The sequence below is a fragment of the Nematostella vectensis genome, chromosome 2 (assembly GCF_932526225.1).
Source record: "Nematostella vectensis chromosome 2, jaNemVect1.1, whole genome shotgun sequence".
NCBI classification, from domain to species: Eukaryota; Metazoa; Cnidaria; class Anthozoa; order Actiniaria; family Edwardsiidae; genus Nematostella; species Nematostella vectensis.
Window position 1 is genome coordinate 12,484,198 of NC_064035.1, and position 9,902 is coordinate 12,494,099.

Genomic DNA, 9,902 nt, shown 5'->3' on the forward strand with positions numbered 1-9,902 from the left:
TATGTCTTTTTGCTGTGTCTTTCTCTCTGTTATGTTATGAAATACAGTATAATGTACTATAACACTTGTGTTTATGACACTGTTTACCATAGAAATGCGTAAATTTTGGGATAATGGAACTAACTTTGCAGAATTGTTATAATTTTTCAAGATTTAAACAAAATGTCTGATTCCGTCCCGCTTTTTAGTGCAAATTATCATATTTCTAAAGCGCACTGTTGTTTAACCAATACGAAATGGAGCGTGAAAAGAACTTCAATAAAAAGCCAATTTTCCCTTTGCTTAGGCGTCCCACTGTGTTATTGCATTCAGCTTTTACCATATCAACATGACAGACACATCCGAAGACTATGATTGCCTACAGTCACGGCGCGTGCTCTTCGCATTTATTGTGTGCGTAAAAAGTAATTATTCCGATGTGAGGATAAATTCCCATCAAAGCGACCTAAGTTATCTTAATGAATATGGAATCCCATGTGAACCCTATCAGCTGCAGCGCTTCTGTTTGGACGCTTTTTATCATAAACAATTTCTCGTTTTACTGAAGGAAGTCATTAGCTTCGACTCACTTATCTATTTTTCATGTTTGAAACGTCAAAACTTAACTCGGGGTGTCGGTGTTAGTGGTTAAATCCAGGGATAGGAAAGGTGTCGAGAGTCAAACAGCAGGTGATTTTCCTTGCGCGTGTTTAGTATTTCGCGTGAATTAGCGCGATAGCCAATCCACTCAGTAGCGCTTTGTTACAACCTTATTAAATTCTCGTTTTGTTTGCTACACCATCTGGTTTGATTACAGCCTTTGGAGGCCATAAGGAGAGAAGCACAAGGATAAACGAATGAGCATTTGATTTGGACTTAAACTCTACACGCTTTGGAGTCTCGCCAGAAGAGAGAGGAATCACTGCCGAAAGTGCTAAGATAAGGTTAGTAGCAATATGTTAGAGAAACTGTGATCTAATTTAACACATCGTTAGGAATTTAATCGTGCTTACATTTGGAGTAGTTTCGAATAAAACAAATTTCATAATCATGTAGGCAACAACACAATAGTTCAACAATTTTGTTTTTATCTAAATTGGCGAAGGTTTTTTTAACGATCACGTTAAGCACTTTAGATGTTTACCAAAGACAAATATATCATTCTAAACGAGCTTCTTCATTAACCTCGGGTTTGTATGTAAACGCCTGGGAGCATTTACTTATATTGTTCTCAATTCTTTTTTAACGGTTAAAGCTCCTAAATTATCGTAGCCGTTTTTTTAGTACACTGAATTATTTCATAAAATGTAAAACGGACTTTTATTTGAACGTTCTATTTTACTTCACTGTCTCATTGTCCTCGACCCTTAACCTGCTAGCAGAACCCTGTTTTCGCTTTATATCGCTGCGACCGACAGCTCAGAGAAATCCATGAAAGGGTTTCTGTCAGCACGGTACCTGATCCACATCTTGAGGCGACGCTCATATAAAAAAAAACATCCTGAATGGAAACCAACAAAAGCCTTTTATTCACATCTCTTGATTCGGGAGTCAATGGGAAACTAACTATGGGAACTGAAAATAAATAGGATAAATCGTTTTCATTCCTTATTTTCAAATATAAATTAGTATAAAATACAGAACAAGTGTAAGAACTCCATGTTGTCCTAACTGATAGCCGCGTATCAACATAGTGGGAAAAATGAGATTTTAAATAAATAGTTTTTTCATGTACGTCTTGAAGAATATAAAAGAAAATACGCATATCGAATAGATTGCGATTAACAGCTGTGCAGAGATTTCAGGGGGAAGGGGGTAGATTCCATGCATCAGCCTGTCAACTCTCGCCTTTCCAACTCTCGCCTTTCCAACTCTCGTCTTTCCAACTCTCGCCTCACCAACTCTCGCCTTTCCAACTCTCGCCTTACCAACTCTCGCCTTTCCAACTCTCGCCTTTCCAACTCTCGCCTTTCCAACTCTCGCCTTTCCAACTCTCGCCTTTCCAATTCCCGCCTTTCCAATTCCCGCCTTACCAACTCTCGCCTTTCCAATTCCCGCCTTACCAACTCTCGCCTTTCCAACTCTCGCCTTTCCAACTCTCGCCTTACCAACTCTCGTCTTTCCAACTCTCGCCTTACCAACTCTCGCCTTTCCAACTCTCGCCTTTCCAACTCTCGCCTTTCCAACTCTCGCCTTTCCAACTCTCGCCTTTCCAGCTCTCGCCTTTCCAACTCTCGCCTTTCCAACTCTTGCCTTTCCAACTCTCGCCTTTTCAACTCTCGCCTCCCCAACTCTCGCCTTTCCAACTCTCGCCTTTCCAACTCTCGCCTTACCAACTCTCGCCTTTCCAACTCTCGCCTTTCCGACTCTCGTCTTTGTATTAATGCTACTATGTGTGGCTTTGAAATATTTTAAAGTGTAGTAGAATCATTTTCGCGTTTGGACGATACTATTAATCTCTATTAATGTCTAATTACTCCGCCCCGCCGTCTTTAGCTTCACATACAGGGTCCATTATGGACAAGACATTTCTGGTGACGTCATCCCAGCGTGTTTGCGCCATTTGCGGTGATCGCTCGTCGGGATTCCATTATGGTGTACAAAGCTGCGAGGGCTGCAAAAGCTTCTTCAAGCGAACAGTACAGAAGCAGCTACAATACGCATGCGTCGAAAGCAAATCCTGCCAGATTGACAAAAACAACCGCATTCGGTGCCAGTACTGCCGGTTCCAAAAGTGTTTGGCGCTAGGAATGCTAAAAGAAGGTTTGTTAAGGCTAAAAATGTGCCTCGTGAATGTTGCTTTTGCCTAGCCTAAAATAGGTGCCCTCAATATATGTAAAGGCTTCTTATACAGCGAATAGGCTAGAAAAAAATCAGACTGTCTTAACCGCGCATGTGTCAATAGCATATTTCGCGTTTTTTTTTTACTTTTGAAAGAGTAGTGGGAGGGGATAGGAGATAAGTGTACAAAGAATTGGTACCGTTATCTTGCGTACTTCTGAAATACTCAATATCCCGTCAAAAGCTGTTCGTGAGGACCGAGCACCTGGCGGAAGACCTCGTATCAAATCGCTGATTGGTTTAAAGGAGAACGCTGAAACATTCGTCTCGTCGGAGCTGATTATTCAACTTATCCAAGCAAGGCCTGACGCCATCCCTAAGCGAAGGTTAATACGTTTACCTAGATGTGTTTGGTTTTGCCCAGTGACGATAGCAAACATTTAGAGCTTGCTACCAATAGGATAAACAAACATGAACAAAATCATAGCATACAGGGCTCCAGCAAGCATATTTTATTTTCTACACCAAATATGCTGACCCTGTTGATTCAGGGCCGTAGCAGGGGGTGGGGCACTGGGGGCACGTGTCCTCCAACATTTTCACAAATTATAAGCAAATGACCAGAAGGGGTGTGGCTGTGCCCCCTAATATTTTCTTAATGTTTCTGTGTCGTGCCTCCCTCCAATATTTCGAGGCCTGTTACGGCACTGTGATTTCTCTTTATCTAGAATTTGTTGTTTCGCGGATTTCCGATACCAATGCGTTTTGCTATACAGACCGGATTACCTGGAGCTCGGGCTGAATGACATGTGTCCACTCAACCCGGTGGAAGCCATCATGGAGTTAACGCTCCAGGAGGTGGAGCACGTGATCAACTGGGCAAATAGGGTGCCGGGATTTTGTGACGTCGACAAGGAGGATCAAATCAGCTTATTATCGGAAGGTAAAGAGGTTATAGGGACACAGTGATTTTTGTATGAAACACGAAATTGCGCTCGCTTCAAAAACACGCCCCAATGTGTTTTAGTGGTGATAGCTGGTGGGGGGGGGAGGGGGGGGGGGACTCGGGCCACCTTCCTCTTCCACGTTCCAAGGTTGACATTAGTTCCGGTCTCTATGTTTGAGAAGATCTCGAAATCGTTCCCTTAAAACCGTTCGTTCGTAAGTGTTCAACGGCCTCTTGAATGATTCCCGATCTTTTCACTTTCAAGGTCTGCTTGAGGTCCTGATATTGCGCATATGCCAGCGATCTACGCCCCACCAAGGCGCGGTCATGGTAGCCAAGGACACACTCCTGAGCCCGGATAACGTGTTTAATATTGTCCTGGAGCAATGGGCGGGGCAGCTCTCCTGCTTCGCCTACAAGCTACAAAGTCTTCAACTCGATATGGCCGAGTTTGCGTGCGTCAATGCTATCATGCTTTTCGAACAAGGTGAGAATCTGACCCAAGCCCCTGACAGTCTCTTCGAGTAAACCATTCAGTGTAAAACCCCGTACACCAGTCTCTGTATGGTCACGTCGAAGTCATCCCCATCATTCTCTTGGTAACATAGTCTATGGTCCTTTTTCAGAGACAAGTGGGGGTCTAAGAAACCGCGACTTGGTTGATTTTGTACTAAATCGCACATTGGACGCTTTACGCGATTACATCAAGTCATCTTATCCTGAGAAGCCCAGTCGATTCGCGCATATCCTCCTCAAGCTGCCGACTTTACGGGACATGGCGACCAGGATGGCAGAGGAATGCTTATTCGCCCAGTCCCTACTCCACCTAGCCATACCACAGCTAACATCGAGAATGGTAGAACTAAATCATGGCAGGCCGTAGAATGTTTGGCTACCACTTACTCTGGTATAAAAAAACTTGCTTTGCGCTTTGAATCCGTAAATCGGTTGTTGCTTCATAACTCGTAAAAAGTATCAATAAAAAAATAATGATAAGAACTGCATCAAATATCAAAAGCAATCCAATCCAAGATTCCGATCTTTCTCTCACAATTCACTCACGTAATGCCAGATTCTACTGTTTACGACCAAAGACTAGTAAACAAATCCGACCAATGACTTTTGATTGAAACCCAGCTATTTTCTCTGTCAATCAATTGTATTGAATTTCTGAGTCTCCCATTGAACAAATTAATGCACTAGGAGTGAATAACGATGGCATATTTGATTGTTTCGATATGTTGTCCCCTAGTGTGTGGCATTGTACGTTTAAATTGTTTTTTTTTCTGCGCGCGACCGGAACTGTTGAATGGCCTTCGTGCATTCGTTACCCATTTGATTTTAATAACACACACCGTCATAGAAGTTGACTAAAAAAAACAAGCGGCTAAGAAAACGAAAACAAAGTAAAGATTTGCCTGTTGGTTTTAACTCCTAAGAACCTCTCTTTTCCGGAAATATTTGTTAGCATTTTTGCAATTTTCGGCGTACCGTTCTGTCAGACAATTCTTTTGTAAAAAAGGACGTCGCCTCTAGAAGATGTCTTTCTGAACATTTTCTGTGAAATGTTTTCCTAACCTAGATTGGTTGTCTCAACCTACTGGCGTTGTATTCGACCCTTTTGTTTGCTCTTTATTAACGCACTATTTAACGGTGTTGTGTGGCCATTGTGTACAAGACAAAGGTTTCTGCATGTTTAATACAAGTGCATACTAATTTATTAGTTAAAAAACACACAACAACGCAAGTGTATAAGATATCTACTGCACGATTTATTTCATTATGTCAACTATGTCAAACTACTTTGACTTTTCCTAAATCTGTTTTGTTCATTATCTGTTATAATTTGACGAGTATTCTCGTGCCTATGTACATAAATTGTCTGTAGCCAAAGTTTACTAAAAGAAATATATATCTATAAATATATTTTAGCGTACCCCTGAGCATGAGCACAGATAGCGGGACGGACCGTGTCTTGGACACTTACAAAATGTAATGTTCTCCACGGCGTCTTCATCTAAACGTACTCACACAACGCCGTTCTTTTCGAAACATTCTCATGGGCCTGAAAGAAATGTGAGAATACAGAGTGAGACCCAAATCGCTCGATTCCCCAATAAAAATCTGTTTGATTATTAATGGTGACAATAAAGATGCAGCCGGATTTTTCATACCTTTTTTTCCTATGCTGGCTTCGCACCTTTCTGCAGACAAATCCCTCGCCACAGGGACAATTGTGGTTAACAGAGTACGCCAGTCCACCCGCGGGAACCGTGCAAATTTCGTTCTCTCGCAGCATCTTCTTGCAGATCCATTCCCCGTGTGTTGGAGCGCAACAAAGTCCTGCGCTGCATTCTTTATCCTTGCTACACCGAGCTCCTTCGGTGCCAGACGTAATAGTTTTCCTGCATTTTCCGAAGACGCACTCCATGCCAGCAGCGCAGACATGATCCCGGCGACAATGCTCTCCCAGAGGTTTCACATCATGGCAAGTTCCGTAGTGCCTGTGACAGTATTTTCCTTGCCCGCAATGCTTGTCTTTCCTGCACTCATACTTAAAAACCTGAGCAATAAGCAAACACGCATTAACTACAGAACAAATTAGTCGATCTAGTTAAAACAATTTTTATGTGAATGATATATGTGTGTCTGTAATGAACGGCAGTTGCAAATCACGCGTACTTTGTTCGCATCTGTCAGACTCTCTCTGGTAGAGTTTTCTCGACTGTGAGGCGATAGCTCTCCGTCCGCGGGAGATACACTCAGCAGCCAGCCAAACACGACACCATGAGCTACCTGTGCCGTCGTCAACACAAGCAATAACATCATGTAAGCTTGCATTGTAAAGATTGTCCGAATGAGCCACAGCACAATCGAAGCAAGGTTGGTGATCTTGTTAGGTCATGGAATAGCTTTACTTTGAGTTTACGCCAGCCTCTTGAACTGACAGCTAGCACGTGCAATTAGTCTTAAAGTGAAAAGCGTTCGAAGAACCAATAAACGGCTTAACAAACATCCCTGAATGACAATTGGTGCTATTTGATTGAGGTCAGGGGCGTGGATACGTAATGACCAAGGAGGAGAAGACTCAGACGAGGTGTTGGCGCACAATGGTGGTACTAATTACCTTCAAAACATTAGAGCCTCAAAGCTGTTGACAATATATAAAAAAAATTACTTGATGGCTCGTTCTTTCGATTGTAAATTTAAGAAAGTGATGCTGCTTGATTCTGAATCACGGGTACAGCAAAACAAGGGATAAATCAAATCCTGATAAAGACAAGGTTATATGTCCACGCCTGCTTAGTCTGTTGTTTGATGTTTTAGTGCTATTGAGGAGGCCACCGTTAAAGCCTTTAAGAGCTTATGAAACACCTTGGAGTGTGATTGTGTTTGTGCATGGACGTGTGGTTAGAACTTCGCTGATAACACTTTGTAAGAAGGTTAAAACCTGTGGCTAAGATAAATTCATTTGACTGTCAGTTTATCTGACAGACAGTGACGTCAGCTGTCGTTAAGATCTTGTCACAGTACACGAGGTTTGAAGGCATTGACGTTGTGCATGCATATCTTGTAAAGATATGAGTTATGCTCTTCAATATCTAGTCAGACAATTGATTGAAGGGTCATTTATAAAATGTATAGCTTTGCTCTTTAGAAAACTTTTGACATGGATGGATTAGCGAGGTGGAGCTTAGGGCTCATTGAATAACCATTTTACACTAGAAAACAAAAGCCAAAGAGCATTAGATTATCATTACAAAGGTAATCAACAATTACCAACACTCAATACACAGTTGCTCTCATGAGCATAATACGGCCAAGATTGCACAAGACGTTTGTCTGTCATAATAGCAAGCTTGACTCTTGTCAACTTCGAGTTATTTTTATCGTATTTCGCCATAAAAGGACGAATGTTGTCAGGGTTTGGATAGCTAAAGCATCTAGCGCTAGCAAAATCTTATTATGAAACGTTGATTGTGATATGGCAAGACATAATAGTATTCATCAAAAGTTATATTTTGCTTGGTTATCGAGGACTATATTGTTCGGAAGCCTCCCGCACTGTGCCCTTTGCCTTTGATAACAGCCTGATGAGGGGAAGACCCCGCTGAGCACTAATGGATCTCTCGTAGGGGTGTCATCAGGGGGTGATCCGCCCCACAGAAGACTCCTTGAGTTACGGGATCCGCAAGACTATGTTATATAGCATTTCCCCGAGTTATGGTCACATTCTTAACCCCTTCTATGGAAGAGAGAAGAGGTCTCTACAGCCCATCCGGAGGGTCCTCTTTTTACAATAAGAGAAACTGACAAGACTTCTTAGTTTTTTTTAATTATACAAAAAGTATGTAGAAGCTTACCAATCTAAGCCCATGCTACGTTTAATGCTGGATATCTTTTAAATACACCTTTCGAAAATCTCAAGGGACAAATTCCTTCAAGGTGGTCTGAGCCTTCACGGTAAAAGTTAATGGCATACTGTGAGCGGTAGGTGGCAAAGGCTCCCATACCAAGAACAGCGAGAACCCAGCGAGAAACACTACCACAAGTCAGCAAGTGGGCACTCCTAGACGGCGCTAAAGTTACGAAGACAGAGGGGACTATAACAGTCTGCAAGCACACCACAGGGATCCAAACATTTAGCTTAATGAGCCCGCGGTGGCATCACAGCAGGTGAAAGCTTACGAAAGCGTTAAATTCTCTAAAAAGACCATCTGTTTATCCGTATAAACGATTATGAATGCGTCAAATCAGACCCGTAGCCAGGGGGTTCGGAAGAGCTTCCCCACCCCCCACCCTCCACCCCCATTCGACTACGAGATAGAACAAGCTACCTAAGAGAAAATGCTCCGCTTAATGGGTAAACGAACCCCCCCGTTCAAAATCCTGGCTACGGGCCTGGTTAAATGCCCTGATAAGTCCATCTGTTTATACGTATGAATGCGTTAAATGCTAGAATGAGCTTATCTGTTTACACGTATGAACGATTGTACCCTGGTTCCAGAGCCTCGTGCGTCTCTCTATTTAGTAGCCAGCGCTGGCCACTGAATAGAAATTGTCCCTATAGGGGGGCAGTCGAGCGCTCCACAAGCGTTCCTGGTGCAATAAGCCACACCTACATAGCCAATGAGGGCACAAATCGTGGACATTAGAAGTGTCAGTCACGGGCCTGAGCAATAAAAAAAATCATGAGAGGGGGGGGGGGGGTTGCCTGAGGGAGGGGGGGTTGCCTGAGGGGGCGGGGGTGTTTGAGGGAGGGGGGGTTGCCTGAGGGGGCGGGGGTGACTGGGGGAGGGGGGGGTTGCCTGAGGAAGAGGGGGGGTTGCCTGAGGGGGCGGGGGTGTCTGAGGGAGGGGGGGGTTGCCTGAGGGGGCGGGGGTGTCTGAGGGAGGGGGGTTGCCTGAGGGAGGGGGGGTGACTGAGGGAGGGAGGGGTTGCCTGAGGGAGGGGGGGTTGCCTAAGGGGCGGGGGTGACTGAGGGAGGGGGGGTTGCCTGAGGGGGCGGGGGTGACTGAGGGAGGGGGGGTTGCCTGAGGGGGCGGGGTGACTGAGGGAGGGGGGGTTGCCTGAGGGGGCGGGGGTGTCTGAGGGAGGGTGAGGTTGCCTGAGGGGGCGGGGGTGTCTGAGGGAGGGGGGTTGCCTGAGGGGGCGGGGGTGTCTGAGGGAGGGGGGTTGCCTGAGGGGGCGGGGGTTGCCTGAGGGGGTGAGGGTGTCTGAGGGAAGGGGGGTTGCCTGAGGGGGCAGGGGTGTCTGAGGGAGGAGGGGTTGCCTGAGGGGGCGGGGTGTCTGAGGGAGGGGGTGTCTGAGGGAGGGGGGGTTGCCTGAGGGGCCGGGGGTGTCTGAGGGAGGAGGGGGGTTGCCTGAGGGAGGGGGGGTGCCTGAGGGAGGGGGGGTGTCTGAGGGGGCGGGGGTGTCTGACGGAGGGGGGGTTGCCTGAGGGGGCGGGGGTGTCTGAGAAAGGGGGGGTTGCCTGAGGGGGCGGGGGTGTCTTAGGGAAGGGGGGGTGTCTGAAGGAGGGAGGGTGCCTGAGGGGGTGGGGGTGCCTGAGGGAGGTGGGGGTGCCTGAGGGAGCGGGGGTGTCTGAGCTCTCCCATACTCAAGCAAAGGTTCCAAGATCACCATAGCGCCGTAGGTTCTCCTAAACTTTCTCTCACGGCCCATCCCTTGTAAGAACTGCAGCTCACTGTACCAA

The 9,902-nt window shown here is 45.5% G+C and overlaps 3 protein-coding genes across 3 annotated transcripts; 1 reads left to right on the top strand and 2 right to left on the bottom strand.

Moving 5' to 3' along the window:
* The first annotated feature begins 491 nt into the window (after nucleotides 1–491).
* On the top strand, nucleotides 492–5,877 carry LOC5514099 (retinoic acid receptor RXR-alpha-B). Its single transcript, XM_032383641.2, has 7 exons — nucleotides 492–669; nucleotides 797–923; nucleotides 2,476–2,742; nucleotides 3,005–3,146; nucleotides 3,537–3,703; nucleotides 3,972–4,193; nucleotides 4,333–5,877. Exons 3-7 carry the CDS (start codon nucleotides 2,496–2,498, stop codon nucleotides 4,587–4,589), a joined length of 1,035 nt encoding a protein of 344 aa, XP_032239532.2. The 5' UTR covers nucleotides 492–669; nucleotides 797–923; nucleotides 2,476–2,495; the 3' UTR covers nucleotides 4,590–5,877.
* On the bottom strand, nucleotides 1,351–2,494 carry LOC116619166 (apical junction molecule-like). Its single transcript, XM_032383635.2, has 2 exons — nucleotides 2,486–2,494; nucleotides 1,351–2,378 (listed from the first exon to the last, which is right to left on the bottom strand). The coding sequence occupies exons 1-2, from the start codon at nucleotides 2,492–2,494 to the stop codon at nucleotides 1,809–1,811; spliced, it is 579 nt and encodes a 192-aa protein (XP_032239526.2). The 3' UTR covers nucleotides 1,351–1,808.
* Nucleotides 5,459–6,820, bottom strand: LOC5514100 (dickkopf-related protein 3). The gene is made up of 3 exons (XM_001634253.3): nucleotides 6,389–6,820; nucleotides 5,881–6,269; nucleotides 5,459–5,771 (listed from the first exon to the last, which is right to left on the bottom strand). The coding sequence occupies exons 1-3, from the start codon at nucleotides 6,545–6,547 to the stop codon at nucleotides 5,720–5,722; spliced, it is 600 nt and encodes a 199-aa protein (XP_001634303.3). The 5' UTR covers nucleotides 6,548–6,820; the 3' UTR covers nucleotides 5,459–5,719.
* Nucleotides 6,821–9,902: the final 3,082 nt, after the last annotated feature.

Bases quoted from the DNA above. Each gene is read 5' to 3' on its own strand.
- LOC5514099 (XM_032383641.2), top strand. From the start codon at position 2,496: ATGGACAAGACATTTCTGGTGACGTCATCCCAGCGTGTTTGCGCCATT. The intron at 2,743-3,004 runs GTTTGTTAAGGC...TCCCGTCAAAAG, and splicing joins GCTAGGAATGCTAAAAGAAG to CTGTTCGTGAGGACCGAGCA. The intron at 4,194-4,332 runs GTGAGAATCTGA...GTCCTTTTTCAG, and splicing joins TATCATGCTTTTCGAACAAG to AGACAAGTGGGGGTCTAAGA.
- LOC5514100 (XM_001634253.3), bottom strand. From the start codon at position 6,547: ATGCAAGCTTACATGATGTTATTGCTTGTGTTGACGACGGCACAGGTA. The intron at 6,270-6,388 runs GTACGCGTGATT...CTTATTGCTCAG, and splicing joins GTCTGACAGATGCGAACAAA to GTTTTTAAGTATGAGTGCAG. The intron at 5,772-5,880 runs GTATGAAAAATC...CATTTCTTTCAG, and splicing joins AGCCAGCATAGGAAAAAAAG to GCCCATGAGAATGTTTCGAA.